General features: G+C 44.6%; 1 protein-coding gene across 1 annotated transcript in view; it reads right to left on the minus strand.

Annotated features, from left to right (window-relative positions):
- Ddx31 (DEAD (Asp-Glu-Ala-Asp) box polypeptide 31) overlaps positions 1-16,477 on the minus strand; it is a gene marked incomplete at its 5' end in the record, with an annotated part of 66,187 nt that extends 49,710 nt beyond the window's left edge. The window contains 9 exon segments of the mRNA XM_005408640.2: positions 262-326; positions 1,105-1,146; positions 2,385-2,429; positions 8,345-8,409; positions 9,281-9,351; positions 10,427-10,470; positions 11,384-11,459; positions 11,557-11,813; positions 16,459-16,477. Of these exon segments, the coding sequence (XP_005408697.2) occupies positions 262-326; positions 1,105-1,146; positions 2,385-2,429; positions 8,345-8,409; positions 9,281-9,351; positions 10,427-10,470; positions 11,384-11,459; positions 11,557-11,813; positions 16,459-16,477 (684 nt within the window).

Consider the following 16,477-nt stretch of genomic DNA (forward strand, 5'->3'; position numbering starts at 1 on the left):
AAGGGGCTGTGTTGTAAACAGTAGGGCTGCAGGGTGCCTGGTGGACAGGAGTTAAGAAGACAGAGACCTGTCACTTACCGCATCAGAGGGCAACCTGTTCATAGGTTTGTCAGTATTTCAATAAACACCCAATCTGTCCCTGTGTCCAGGGACCAGGAGGCACAGTGAGAGAGAAGGCTCTCTCTAGTTCATGAGGACCAACCCTTGCTGATAGGATGGGACAGACAGATTCCAGAATGCACACCAGCCACTTCTTCCTACCTGGCTTTTTCTGATTTTCTCTTCTCTCCACCCATCAACACTCCAGGCACAATCCAGGTGAATGGCTACAGAAAGACAACAGACCAAAACCAATGTAAGGCACCCTTGCCTGCAAACACAGGCAGAGTCTAAGTCCTAGAACTCATGCGAGTCAGGGAAGAGGAACGGTGCAGGTCGCACCTGTGCGTTACTGTACACAGTTTGTGGGCATTGCTGTGCTCAAGGTGTCAGCACTAACTTCGACTACAGCTACATAACTAGCTTCCAACACTGTAGGAGACTAGCATGAGCTTCAGCTTCTTAAGTGAGTCAAGCAGCTCCCTGCCTTTCCCCACGGAACCTGACTAGAGAACAAAGCCCAGTAACTCTGCTGCCTTTGGGAGGGGGGTTAAGACAAAACCGAAGCAGCCTCCTACTCCCTACCCTTGATAAAACAAAGGACAGAGCAATTCATGATCCAGTGTGGTGGGGTGTCCGGCCCTGGCTCTTGTACCTTCTCTTTTCTCTCTTGAACAAAGCCTACTTGCAGCTCTTTATTGCATTCCACCGGTTCACCTGAGGGTGGTAACCTGTGAGTCTCTGTATGCTGCTTGCTAGTGACTATGATGAATAGATTATAGGATTTAGGCTGTGGGAAACACGGGTAATTTAGATAAGCTGGAAATCAATGGTCACTGAGGTTTAGTTCGGTACAAACTGAAAACTAAACCTACAGAAAGCAGAGATATCCAGACAAGAGGGAGGTAATAGTAAGTCCTCTCTCTTTGAAAATAGAGACTTGTATATTAATCTTTCCTCAAAATGTCAAAAAAAAGATCAAACTGAGCCCATGGTTTGTCTTACCTTAAGCAGTTTCTGGATAGTGTCAAAGCTTTGTAGAGCGAGCTGAAAATATTAAAAAGTTAGACTATGAATATGGTCCATTCGCCCCACCTCCCTTTTATATGCACTCATTAGGATCCAAACCTGGATCTCAAGTTAAGATTTAAGAGGAAAAAAATCCTACACACAGAATCTCCTCTGGAAGTCTACCTTGTTCTTAGCCTGGCTGTGCAACCTGTCAATGTGGGAAATAAGGGTAGAGACACCACGTCTATTTCTTAGACACGCATAAAAATAATGTTTTGTGCTCCCTCTGCTGGCTCAAATTCCCACAGTGTCACACAGAGAAGTTCAAATCTATAGTGCACAAAGATGGAAGAAGATGAAACTAAGTCAACTTGAATTTGGCCCCCTCAGAAAGAGACAGAATGTAACATGCACGAAGGATGCACTAGAACAGTTATGCAATATGGGCTTTGCTTTAAGGAGATTTGCTGTGTCTTAAGAGTATGCCTGTGTTATCTAAAGACTGGAGGGTGGTCGTTCCTAAGTTTACAAAAACAAAAACAAAACAGCACCTCCAGTGAAAGCCAGAGAAAGTGAAAATTAACACAGGTTCTAACTATTCACTACCATTTAAAAAGCCTCTACTGACTCCTTATCCAAGGGTGTGCACAGCTTGCATGTCTGGGCTCCTGAAGTGCCTTGGGAAGTGAGAACTTTGCTGTGTCACAGCTGAAGCTGTCTGCTCCTTCGCTGCACTGAGCAGAGACGGGCCTTGCAGACCGAGTAAAGCGCTGACCTGAGACTGCATCTGACACAGAAAGTGGTCACCCTAGCCCAAAATCGCCTTGGAGGCAAATAACAGATCAGACAGGAGGGATTTCCTCCCAGACAAGACAGACAGTATAACAAGCTTCACATCCAGGAATAAGTAAACATTTTACTAGCAGTAGCTTCTTTCCCCAAAAAACTTTGTTTTCAGAGCTGTTTTTATTTTTGAATTATGTTTTAAAGGAAAAAAATCCCTAAAAATAATGAATATTTTAACTTCTTTTAAAGGGGCAGAGGTTTAATAATATCATTAGTTTTTAGATAGCAGAGAAATACTTTTCCATACTTAGGATTTTCAAACAATATTTGAGTTTTTCTCCTTGAAGGAACCAGAAGGATGGTTCCTATACAAAGGAGAGCAGTATGCAGTTTTTTGTGCAGTAGGAGAACAATGGTAAAGTCACTCTGAAGACACCAGGAGATTGCTGTAAGTACACACTTCACTCACACCACACTGCGCCTCTTACCTCCCTCGTTGGCACCAGCACCAGAGCATAGGGACCGTCGCTGCGCTGTCAACAGAGGAACGAGATGTCGTGAGCAGCACTGACAAACACAGACTCCAGGCAGGCAGAATGTAAGGGTCACCAGTTGCAAAACACCAGAGCACTACCTCACCACCACACAGCGTTACACTAGCAGGCCTGGCCCAGTGTAATCAGACCAACAAATACGATCCATACCACTGGAAAGAGGCAAAGTTATCATTATTAGCAGATGATGTCATTTTATTTTAGGAAAAAAAAAACCTGAGAATTGACTGAAAAATTACTATAAATCACGTATTGCAATCATATACTAATACAAAATTAATGTATAAAATTAATGTATAGAATAGCCTTCCAATATAGAAAGTTAGAAAACACAATGGAAGGAAACATTTCACACTTAAAATGGCAACAAAAGGATAAAAAAATGTAAGCTTGAAAAAATGTATGAAATCTACATGAAGAAAAATTTAAAATACCTCTGAGAGGCATAAAATATAATTTGAGTACATGGAAAGACATAACTTATTCTTGGATAAAAAGATCCAATACTGTAAGTTAATTCTCTCCTAAATAAATCTATATGTATCATGCAGTTCTAACAAAACACCAGAAAAGCATGTGTCCACATATACATATACACAATATATACAGCCAGACAAGATGGTTTCAACTAACTATGGAAAAATAAATGCAAAAATACTAAACCTTTATGAAAAAAACCCTATCAGATGTTAAAGTAATTGAAAACTTCAGCAGCTTAAAAAAAACACTTGTGAGCCAGCTGTGGGAGCACATGCCTATAATCCCAGCACTTGGGAGGCTGAGGCAGAAGGATCGCTGCAAACGTGAGGCCAGCCTGGGATACACAGTGACTTCAAGGCCAGCCTGAATTACAGAGTAAGACCTTGCCTCAAAAAACCAAAATCAACCAACCAAATAAACCCAAAAAAACTGATGCACAGGGATTATAATATCAAGTAGCATCTAGAATATAATCAAAGACATAACAGAAGCTTGGTACAACGAGCCTGTAATCCTAGTACTCTGGTTGAAGTAGTGTAGTAGGCTGAAGCAGAAGGAACAAGAGTTAGAGGACAACCTGAGTAATTCAGCAAGACGATGTCTCAAAAAATGAAAGGGGGCTGAGGATATAGCTCAGTGAGAAGGTCCTGACTTCAATCTTCAGTACCATCAAAAAAAGGAAAAAAAAAAATCATGGGAAAACAATACAAGGGTCATGTTACTGTGGATCACAGAGAAAAGGTCAATTACTCAGAAGTTCTTTGAGAAAAAAAAAAGCTAGAAAAATAAAGCTGGAATTAGCTGCCCTTTTAACACATGATATAAAAAATCAGATACCATTAAACTCTGATACATTTAGTACATAAAAATTTGAAATCTCAGAATAGAAAAATATGCCCTGGAAAGCCCAAGAGTCAAATGACCACACAGGGAAAAATATGCCACACCTAAAAGACAACACTGATTTCCTTAACTTGTAAAGAAATCCTATAATTCAGAGTCAGAAACTCAAACAAGAAAAAGAAAAGTCATAAACAGCTAACTGATGAAAATTAAAGTTCAAAATATGGCTACTACACATATGAAAAGGTATCAATTTTATTCCTAAAAGAAACCCAAATTGAAATTCAAGTAGTTTTCACCTCAGATGAGAAAAAGGAAAATAGCTGATGGCTCTAAGGGCAGGGGCAAAGGGCTCTTGTGCGCTGCTGGGCAGTGCAATCTGGTGAAACACCCCTAAAACCAAACCTGAGCTGGCCATGGTAGCCGAGCTATTCAAGAGGCTGAGGCAGGGGGATCATGAGTGTGAGGCCAGCCTGGGCAACATAGAGAGATCATATCTCAAAAAAGGATCAACTTTGGCATTAGATACCAAAATAAAAATGCAAATTCCACTTACAGGGATTTTTCCTGCAAGCACACGTGTACATAAAGAAACTGGAATATTTTACAGACTGTAGAGTATATTTATAATAGCTTCACCTGTAGCAAAATGTTGGAGATAATATAAATTCCACCAGCTTTCAAGGGAATGACTCAGTAATTTATAATATATACTCACAGTGGAATACTAAGCAGCCACTAAAAAGAACATGCCAGTTCTATATAGCACTGAGGAGAAACCACCCCTAAAAATAAAGGTACACAAATGAAGGTACAGAACACCTTGCAAACACCTGAGTATCAAACCAAATAGAAAAGCAGAAGACTTCACAGGAAGCACGCAGACTCCTATTTATCTGATATACAAAGAATATCCCCGGGAGGAGACCAGAGACCGGTAGCAGCAATCTCTGGGTCTTGAGAGGCACGCTGTGCCCTGAGGGGAGGAAGTGTGGGATGACTTAGATAGCACTCTATATACTCTTGGTGTCCTGAATTTTAAATCTTTTTAGGTACCTTACATCTAGATAATGATGATGCTGATACTGACACTATTCAAGGAAACCAAAGCAATCTGATGAGGCCCTAAGTCAACGGTGCAAGACATCAGAAGCACTCAGAATGCTAAATGAGTGAACCAGAACAGTGTTAGTGCAAAAAGGCAGATTTAGCAGCAAATTCAACTACAAGCGTGGCCTTCATGTTTTGCAGGGGAAATGTTTACCCACAAGGAGACAGGATTTAGAATTCAACTGGAGTAGTCCATACCCAACACCAACTTTGCAAGACAACGCTAGAGCCCAGATGGGGAACGGTAAATATGCTAGTACAACAGGATTAACGTGCCACCGTGTGACGCTAGGAGATTCTGACATTTCAAAAGGTGTTACTACAGAGAAGAAAGAAAAATTAATTCCACTCAGGGAACCAGGAAGGGAAGCGCGATGGATGGGATGGTAAAAAGTCAGAGCCAAAATAACTGAGCGGTGCGAACACAGGGGGGCAGTCCCCTCTCCTTCGTCACCACGGTACTGTGAGAACCCACGGGGCCTCTTGGATTTCCTGCTGTCTCCAGAGAAGTTTCTTACAGGGCAAATCATTTTACAATGAACTCCAAGGGACTAAACTGGATCTGACTTGAAAAAAGTGAATTAAGTCGGGGCTTGGAAAATTGTTTCTACGGAGTATTTCACTCTAGGAGAATGGTCTATTAGTGGTATTTAAGAATGTCTCAGCAAATAAAAAACCACATGGCTTGTTGTTAACGGTTCTGAATGGCCGTGTGAGGATACCGGATCTATCGGTCAGGCACGGCTCAGTCGTTCCCCGTCCTGTCCTACCCCAGGAGACAGGCACTCCAGCGTCCTCACAGCACGGGGACAACAGCGAAGCAGGGAGGGAAGAGCTAAGTGCCGCCCACTCCCCTCAGGGCAGGGACACAGTGTGGGGACAAAGCACGTGCTTGGCGTGCACGAGGCCTGGTGCTCAATCCCAGCACAAAGAAAAAATTACACTCAGCCCCAGTCTGCGCAAAGGTGCCCAGCACAGCTTGCACACCATGTGTGCCATCTCCCCTCTGGTCCTCAGCTGCCCATCTACGAAAGACAGGTGGGCCAGAACCTGTGGGACTCATTCCAGCCCAAGTACTTCCAAACTCTCCACCCTGGTATGAAGAAAATGTCCTTTCCCAGCAACCAGTTCCCCTGGAGCACAGAAGCGGGTGAGACTTCACTGCACAGGTGTAATAATTTACATTTCCTCTTCTCTAACTGTGTATCAGTGACAATGCTAAGCACTGTGCATGAATTACTTCACTGTAAATTGCTTAGTAAGGAGAAAAAAATCAGTTACCTTTAGGAAATAAAACTCCTCACTTTTGCACCGCAGAGAAAACCAGTATTAACAATTTGCTAAGTGTCCGTCTCATTTGTTATCCATATAAACACACAGGTTACCATTTATGAAGCTGGAGTTACAGAATACACAGTGTTGTATTGTAACTTGTTCTTCTTTGGTGAGTGCAGCAAGAACACATGCTCAAGTTCACTAACAGTAACTTAAAGAAATGTCACTTTTAATGGCTACCTAGGGTTGTATCATTTCGATGACTGCTCCTTTTCTAGCTGATTTTTTAAATGTTTTAACCTAATTTTTAGTTCAAATGTTTTTTTTCTTTTTTTTCTGGTAGCGGAAATGGAACTCATGACCTCACGCTTGCTAGGCAGACGCTGTACCGCCGAGCCAAATCCCCAGCTCCTAGCTCAAATGTTTTAAGCTAATTTTTAAATTGCTTCAGACTTAACAAAACATTGCAAAAGTTGTACAAGGAATTCTCATATGTCCTTCTCCCAGTTTCCCCATGTTATCAATAACTAGAAAGATAATACAATTACCAAACCCAGGAAATTAACATGGATTCAATCCTATTACTTTAAAGGCCTTACTCAGACTTCATCAGGTGACCTGTAACTGTCCTATACAAAGACTACACCCCAATCCAGAACCACCCTTTTAAGCCGGGGTAGTTCTTCAGTTACAACCCTAACCCTTCGGAGGGATACTGGCTAGCTATTTTGTCCCTCAGCTGCAGTTTGTCTAGTGCTTCCTTGTGATTAAATTCCAGTTCTGCGTTTTTGGCAAGAAAACCACAGAAGCAATGTGCCCATCTCAGGAGGCACCTGAGGTGACACAGCTTGGCTCTGCTGTAAAGTCACTGTCTTTCCCGTCTTCATTACTTCGTGTGGCGCTACTTGGAGACTATGTAAAAACCCTACTTCCCATCACACGATTACCCGTGTGTGTCAGCCTATCAGTGAGGCTCCATGCCTGAAACATTACCACTGAGGCATTCACCAAACAGTGCTCTTCTAGGTCCATCACTTCTGCATCCATCTATTGGAATGTCACCACAACAAAGTGTTTTTCCTTCTCTCCTGCTTATTTACTTATTCAAAAACAGTTTGGACTTATGGATATTTAGTCTAGGGACTATAAAGCAATACTATTACTTATTTTGTCACTCATGTATCAGGTAGGCTTGATGCACATCCAAACTAAGAGAAACAGCTATCCATCAGCTCCTCTGTTTTATATACTCACCCTACTTCCTATTTCTCATCCTTCTATTTCCTCTCAGCTGACTGCACCTATGGACTCCGGGCTGGGGTGAGACAAGGCCTACACCCATGCACACAACAGTTAACTGGCTTTCTCTGAAACCCATTTTGGCCTCTTCGGCCCAAACATGAACTCAATATGTCTCTGAAAGATCAATTCTAAATAATGTTAAATATGTGGCAGCCCGAGTGCTGACTCACTAACTGGGTGCTTATCTTCACACCCACTATCAATAAGCCACTATTTTACGTGGAAACTTCAGCCCTTCTGGTCCAAAATAAGTAACACATTAGAACTTAGAACAGACGTTGACATTTAACTCTACATGATTTAGAGCAGAGACTCAAATGAAAAACATAATCAGACAGCTCCAAATCAGATCATTTTGAGACATTTCCTAAGCATTAATTCTGTAGGGGGCCCAATGCTGGGCCCTGTGGAAGACACAGAGGAAAGGACAGGAGCAAGCCTTGAACCTTCACCACAGAAACCTGGTGTGGTGGGCAGGGCGTGGTCTCTGGAGCCAAACAGAAGGGAGGTGGCAATCCAGTTCTACCACAACTTGTCACATGGCCCTGGTTGTTTCGCTCTGTTTCTCTGTGTAAGATGGGCATCAAGTAGCACAAGATGGGCAAGACGGAAACATGCAGAGCGCTTAGCACAGCACCTGCCATGTGGAAAGCACGTTACATGTGTCCCCTAGCATACTTATTACAGGGACTGTGAAGTGCATGTATTCTATCCCACTCTCGGCGGTCTTTAGATGTAACGCGCTTATGTGACAAATGAATTAAAGGGAGGTAAAAAAACAATGTCAAGTGCGAACAGGCACTTTTAGTCCTACTGTGACCACCACGGTTCAGTTGGATGGCCAGCTATCTGTTCTGAACAGCAGAAAGACGTTTCACACTCACCTGTATTTTTGACTTCATTGCTTGAAGGGACTGGACCACCGGGATGCAATAGGCAAGCGTTTTACCTTTTAAAAGTGCAAAAGCAGTTAAATGGGAACTAGGCTGTTCTCCTGACACAGTACGAAATTCTAGAAGGTAAACTGCCTACCCTACATCTAAGAGAGGTGAGAAGGAACTCCAACTCTGCTACACTCCTTGTTTTGCTTTGTATGTTCAGTACTTCAAACACCACGAAGCTTCAGCTCTTCTACTGACCCAGCAACTGAGGGGACTGGCCACTTTCTGAATTACGCAAACGCTCAATGGTTGTGTGCAGAAGCTGGAACAAATTCCTCTCTGAGGTCCCTTTTACCTTCTCTGATGAATTTTGGTGGTTAATTACATGCCCTCTGCAGTGTGGATGACTAGTATGAACCCCGGAGCCAGTGTTCAAAGACAGAGAAACCGCAGGAAGGGAGAAGCTCCGGGTTTCCACCCTCTCCATGTGCCTGGGCCAGCAGAAGTAGACAACAGCTACCCTGAGGGCACCGGAGGGCCCGAGGGCTGGAGGAGCAGTCCAGACAGACAGGACTGTGGCTCCAACACCACGACTGCATCCAAGCAACATGGCACATGCTCATGGCAGAATGTTTTAGTATCAGCATGGACATGGGCGGCTGTGGGATGGTCAGAAGTGGCAGAGCCATGACATGGGTTCTGGGGAAATAAAGGCAGAGGTCAACTACGTGCTAATCACTGCTGACCACAGCACCATCCGTCATCCCTTCCTTCCACTATGTGAACAAATTCCAAACTCTGATCAGAAGCAAGCACAGGTTACCTCCCCCAAAAGAACACAAACAGCCACCACTGCTACAGACACTACCCTCAGAGCCTACCAAATGACCGCGGGCCTTGTGCCACAGGAGGAAGGGCAGAGATTAAACACTGACTGACCTGAGCCCGTCTGGGACCGCACGAGGGCATCTCGGCCTTCCAGCAACACAGGAATACTTTGCTTCTGAACACTGGGGCCACCCAAAAGAGAGAACACATCTCATCTACAACATATGGGTCACTTACACATCCAGGCAGACAGGCAGGCTATATCACCCACAACTGACCTCTCTACCAACTGGCCCTGCAGAGGTGCTGGGAAACTTATGATGATTAGGATAAATCCCTAGCTACATTTCTGGAACTTAGCTGAAACTGATGACAAGCCAGAGATTGGTCACTGTATTACTCTTATTTTTAACAACGTGGACAGACACAACTCAGTTACCACAAAAGTATGGCATACCCTCTTATCTTCTGCATTACAGAACATGGGACCCAATAAAACACAAGGGGAGATTTCAGTGCAGAGGAGCAAAAGGATGCTTGCAAGCTATCCACACAGCCAGCTGCACCTGACCCTGCTCCAAGAAACTGTCGGAAACGTATGCAGAGATGTGTCCACATGTGTATTTGAAACCAGACAACAAAAAAAGGATAAAGAAATCATTTCAATTTGGTTGATTAAAAAAAGCAAATCAACAAAAAACTGCTGGTGGGAGCTCCCTAATTTATTCAATATTCTTATCTTTATTCATAGCAGTAAAAATGACCATTATTAACATGTATAAGGCATACATACTCAAAGCAAGGAAGTGCATCCCTTCCCCAAACCTTCCCTTTTTCTATTTTCCAAGAGCCATCACTATAAAAACATCTAAAACATTATTTCAGCATCTCATTATATCCAACCAAACATTTACTGCTTTTTGGTTGACTTTAATCCTTACTGCTAAGAAATGACATGACCAAATTCTGTATTCTGGCCAAATGATTTTCAGGGCAACACAGACAATAGATCTTCTGAACCAGGTATTTCTTACAGTGTGGAGCCAAGCAGAACTGGATGGAAACCTAGTCTCTCCATGTAAAAGGTGGGGAACCCAAATGGCTAAAAAAGTGATGCCAAGGCCTCTATGGCCCATATCGTGGCACTGTTTCCAGTACCAAGACACAAACTTGCTCTGCCCTGCATAGACAATTTGGATCTCAACTGGTTATACCCACATAACCCTTAAGAAACCCAGAGTAGCCTGGAACTTTTACCTGGTCATACTGGATACTTTTAAGACTGTGTTTATTGTAGAAACCTAAAAGAGAAGATAGAAAGTATTTTTTATCAACTTTTCGATACAAACATATATAGTGGAAATGACACACAAAAAAGGACAGAATACTGGGACTGCCTTGATTGGTAGGATCAAATTCAGTTCTCCCAACCTAGTGCTTCTCAAGTAGGGGTGACCCTACCCCTCCCCTGACGTGCAGCACTATCTGAAAAATATTCTGGTTGACACAGCTGGGAGGAGGTGCTACTGGCACCTAAGTGAGAAGAGGCCCAGGATGCTGTTAAATGTCTAACAGTGGACAGGACAATCCCCTTAACAATGAGTCACCTTGTCCAAAATGTCTACTTTACTAAGGCTGAAATTCCCCATTCCACTCTTAGGCAAGGAAACCACCCCATGGGGTCTGCCCTAAGGAAGAGGTGCATAAACTGCGCCCCCTCAAACAAAGGAAATCAAGGCTTCCAAAAATGAATACATTTTTCCCCTCTTCTCATCCACATTAAGTCTAGAAAACTCAGTCACGACACTAAAATGAAAGAAAAGGGTGCATTTAAAGGAGCCTCTTCTTCCTTCGCCTCTACAACTGCACATCCCTTAGCAGCAAGAAGGCAACTCAGGTACTCTGCTCTGGCCACTATGCCATCTGCCACCATGAACGGCTGCGCCTCACCTATCCAGCAAGTAGGAAGCTGGCCTAAGTCTAATTAGCGAAGTCCTGTGCTATGCTGCATTAGGGGAGAAAAGTCTCCAGTTCTTAAAACAAGGGAAAAAAGGGTTGGGGGAGTGAGCAGTGATCTCTGCACATCCAAACTGGTCTAGCAGGAGAATGTGCTGTCCATCTGGGAGTACAGACAGACACTGGACACAGACACACAGACACACAGACACACAGACACAGACACACACAGACCACAGGGCGCTTCGGGATACTCACTAGATGAGGGTGGAGGCCCAGCTCCTGGAAAGCCTCGGGAGTGAACACTTGCTCTCGCGCCTGCTTTACCACAGGTCTGCAAAACCCAGACACCAGTGCCAATGTCAGCAAAGGAAATGGCAGAAAACACACAACTCCTTCTGTTACGGAACAGCATCTGCGCCTGAACATACCTGGGGAGTTCTGGGATTTCAGGGTTGTTTTTAAACAACGATGAAGTCTTAATGCATGGTTTCTCCTCTTGCTTTCTGTCACCAGTGTTAACCAAATGCTTCTTGGGAGAAAAATTTTTTTGCAACTTTCCCTTGAAAGTCCTTTGAGTTTCTTTCACACTAGTTTTCTTGGCCGACAGAAACGACATTTCATCCCTCCGTTTTGCTGGGGGAGCTTCACTGGACGCGCGGTGTTTCCTCTTGGTAGCCTTTGCTTGCTGCGTTGTTCCCAAAAGGAAAGATCAAGAAGAGATGCATTAGTCCATGAAGACAGACCTCGGAGTGAAGCCTGACTGCCCACAGAATCGCATCTCTTCCTGCAGAGATCATTATGCCCCATATGCCAAGCAAGTTTAGGGTTTGCAATCAGATCCTCTCAGTTTTTTCCAAAAAGAAAAAGAAAGAAAAAAAAACTCACCACCATCCATCTTAACCATTAAATCACCCAAGATGAGAGTGAGGGTCAGGAAGGCAGGGACATTTTTCGAGCTGCTAGCCAATTAAGCCTGCGTTATGGGAACCACTCACCTTGTGAGGTACGCACACCAAGTCAACCCATACCCCTACCAACCCATCTGAGCCAGCACAGAGGCTGGAGAAACGAATCTCTCCTCTCCACCAACCAAGCACGTGGAGACCACACAGGGGAGAGAGATGAGCAGGAAGCCATGTCCCAGCTCATGCTCAGGAAGCAGAAAACTTCATCACCGCCCTACCCCAGTGCTTGGATCTCTGTCCTCTCGCCTCAAGCTGCTTCCCCAGATTCAGATGGGCTGCAGACAGTCGGGACTCGCCGCTCCTATTCCAAATGCGAACACTGCTCCATCCATCACTTTCGGCACCACCATTTCCAGCCCACCTTGCCTTTCGCTGATCACAGGTTGCACACCATTAGGCCTGTCTTGCCTGGTGCTCATCTCCATAACATCAAAGAGAGTCAGTGCACAACATACTGACTTCCCCCAGGAGAAAAAACCCAACTTCTCTATTTTTTCTGGCCTTTTCTTCCCATTTACACAGCAGCACGTATAAAAGCATCCCTCAAAGAGCCAGCACTTGTCACTCTGTAGTTTTGGAATAGGTTCTTTTCCTCTTTGCTTGAAATAATGGCTTGTGTTTACACACTGGCTTGCTTTACCCACGACTGTGGGTTTCAGACTAACTTACCAATAAAAACATCCAGTTCTTTTGTCCTGGTTACCATAAATATTCCTTTATTTAAGTAATTCAATAAATACAACTTCAAATATTTAACATCAATAAAGTGTTGGCCTACTTTACAAATTTATTTTTACAAAGTCCCAAGTTTATGAATTTCCAGAATTAAAGAGAGGAAGCTTCAGGTTGACTCATTTGCAAAACAATATGAAATGTTTGGATTTCATCTGATTTACACACAGGGAGGCACAAAAAGGCCCGGGGGGGGGCGTGCTTACCGCCACGGAATTCCCACCACACGTCCCCTCGCAGGTGGCCTTGCAGCCCCTGCCCACACAGCCCTTTCCTCCCAGGAGGCTGCCTACCCTGCTCCTGGCCGACCCTAGGGAGCCTTTCCACCACTCAGGCAAGCCTGGCCTCCTGGACTGTCTGCCTCCCACTCCGAGGTGTGCTTTCTGCAGCCAAACAGAACATGCTCCTCTCTTCACGTACACCGCATTCCTGCACAGCCTGCAACTCCTTCTTTCTCCTTGGGACTTACTATTCCAAGTAGTACACAAAGTTTAGATACCGAATCACCTTGGTCACCCTTTATTCCCCTATCAACATCTCTCTAAAAGGAACACTCAGAGTGAAGCACAACATTAGACAGGCTTTCCCTTGCTCTTAGGCCAAAGTGAAAATCTGTGACATCTACAAAGCCCTCCAGAATATTCGCCCATCTCACTGGCTCAGCTTTCCCCTCTGCTGTCCTGGTCTTCTTAATGCCCTACAATGTACAGTACCTGCTTCTTCTTTCCCCTAGGCTTCTGCAATGCTATTCCCACACCCATGCCTCCGACACTCCCTTCGGCCGGCTAACCCGTACTCAGGAAGCTTACCTACTCCATCCTCAGATGAGACTTTCCAGACTCCTCTCTCCACCGCATCAAGCCAAGTTTCCCTGTTCCTGGCTCTCCGGGCACCCTTACTCGCCTCTGTAGCACTCAGCGCAGTAAAAGCAAAGCATGCAACTCCTTCATGTGCCCATCTGCCACATTAGATTGGAAACTCCAAAAAGGGACGGGTGCAGCACTGCATCCTCTGCATGAGTCCAAGCCTGGCACTCCGTGAACACTCAATACTTGCTAGACGAATGAATGACACACAGTGGAACTATCCCTTCCCACAATCTGGATGCTACTCTACTAGTTGTCAGCTTTTCTCCTCCAGCAACCTTAACACATTCACTCAGCAGTTGTCAAGTTCCCTGGTGCTGAAGATTCAAACCTGAAGGATTAGCCAAGCCCTAGAGGAAGTGACAGACAAGGAGAAGAGGCAAAAGTGGAGAGTCATAAATCCAAACCTTTGTGTAAGAAGAGGCTCGTGCTGAGGAAAGAAAGGGAAATAAATTCCATTTATGCTTTCTAAGGTGACCTGTGAGCAAAGAGGGAATAAGGGCATACCCGGATCTACTAAAAATTAGCTGTGCAACATTAAGCATGTCACTTCCCTCTGAGTCTGTTCACGCATCTGAGGAAGGAAGGGACTATGGTAGATGACCTCTAGGGCACACCCAGCCCAAGAGTCTAAGATGCCAGGTCTTTCACGTTAATAAACACACTGAGCAGTAGGAAACACACTACACGCCAGGCAGTCTGCTAAGTATTTACATCAGTTATCTCACTTATAATGCAGACAGTGGCATCCTAAGATGAGAGCACTCAGGCACAGATGTTAGGCTCAATGAAGCAACCACGCTTTGCCTAGGATTATGGTTCTACACCCCAGGTTCCTGCTAACACTGCTATTGTGCATTCTTAACTGTATCCTGTTTAGTTATAAAACATCATGTGTGCCAGGCATAGTGATGCATGCCTGTAGTCCCAGCACTTGGATTGCCCCAAGTTTGAGGCCAGCCTGGGCTACATCCTAAGTTCAAGGTCAGCCTGAACTACACATGGAAACCCTCTCTTAAAAAAAAAAAAAAAAAAAAAAAGCAACACCAAAGAATCATCACGTGAGGTCTGATTGCTGCTGTCTTCTAGAAGGACATATACCAAAATGTGAACAGCAGTGACCTCTGAGTACGGCAATTATTTTCTTTCTAAATTTTCTAAAATGACTTTGTATTAACTTAATCAGAAAGTGTTCTTAGAAAGAAAATATTCCACAGTGTTAGACATAACAGCGTAATTTAAACTGTCAAGATCTTTCCAAAACCAGTATATCATCTACCCAACCTGGATCCAGGCCACTGGCAAATCTGATCAAATCTAATCATTCCCATTCAAGGCATAAACCAAAAACATAGAGCAGACAAGTCCACCACTGATACCTGTTATTACTTCTGAATCAATCTCCTTTGATACACTGGTTTAAGCAATCATAAAGCCAAACACCCTGTTCATTTACTTAATCCACTCAATATGTGTTCTATGTGTTAGTTACTAGGCTCTGTACAAGAGGCAAGCATGTCACTGACCTCCTGAGGTAGTAAACTGTTACTCAAAACCGAGCCAATTATCACTTTATTTCATCGTTGACACTTATTAATAAGTCACTCTCTGGGCCAGACAAGGTATAAGGGCTTTATATATACGTATATGATCTTTCTGGATCCTCTAAAGTAATCTTATATGAAGAAGAAACTTTTATTCCCATTTATGATAGGGCAAGTGAGGGTCAGGAGGTTAAATAACTCCCACAAGGTCACACAGCTAGTATATATTGCAAGGCTGGTATCTAACCTCAGGTCTCTCCAAATCACAGCCCAAGTTCCCCATGCTCTTCTACATAAATACTCCTCCTCCCCCATAGGTTGGGTACATCATCGGCTAGCTGAAGACTCCTTACTCCGAAGCATTTATATCCTAAAGCTCATTTAAAAAAAAATCATCAAAGAGAATCTTTTTTTTTTTTTTTGAGACAGGGTCTTCCTATGCAGTTCAGGCTGGCCTTGAGCTCACTTTGTAGGCCAGGCTGGTCTCGAACTCTCAACGATCCTCCTGCCTCAGCCTCCCGAGTGCTGGGATTACAGGCGTGTGCCAACACACCCGGCTCGAGAGTCTAATCTAGACTGAGGGCTAGCTGGCATGAGATCATATGAAGTTAAGGAATTTCATCTTCAACAAACTGACCTGAACTGACTCTTAAGCAACGACTTTTTTCACTGAAATTACATTTTGCTTTTTAGGAAAAACAGTAACCTCCAAGCCGTCCTTGGTACCGGACTGTATCTTTCCCGTTCTTCGGTAATTTATGATTTCACCACAAACTTTCTGCCCTGCACTCCTCTTTCAAAGAATCTTTCCCCTCTCTGGTAGAAGGGTTCCATGGATAAATTGTATTTTCTTTCCTCCTACGCTGCAAGCGGCTGCCGATCTATCCCGTCTTCAACAGCTCTCCAAAAAAAACCTCTCGATTCCAACCAACCCCCACTCCTAAGAAGCCCCTACCCTGCCTTGGGGTGACGGACACTGGCTCAAGCACGTCAAGTAGTCTGGGAAGGCAGAGAGACGGCCCCCACCCGCCGCCCGACCTCACCAGCCCTCCGACGAGCCGGCCCCACGCTCCCGCCCTCTCGGGCCCCCCCGGGCCTCCCCGCGGGGCCGCGTGCTCCCGGACACGAGTTTCCCAGCAGCTCCCCCAGGAGCCGTCGGGTGCCCGCACCCGCGGTCCCCTAGACGCGGCGCGGGCCTCGAACCAGCGCTGGCCGGAACTCACCCTCCTGGCCCGGGCCCCG

This window comes from Chinchilla lanigera, unplaced genomic scaffold, assembly GCF_000276665.1.
Source record: "Chinchilla lanigera isolate Chin_1 unplaced genomic scaffold, ChiLan1.0 scaffold00112, whole genome shotgun sequence".
In the NCBI taxonomy this organism is placed as follows: Eukaryota; Metazoa; Chordata; class Mammalia; order Rodentia; family Chinchillidae; genus Chinchilla; species Chinchilla lanigera.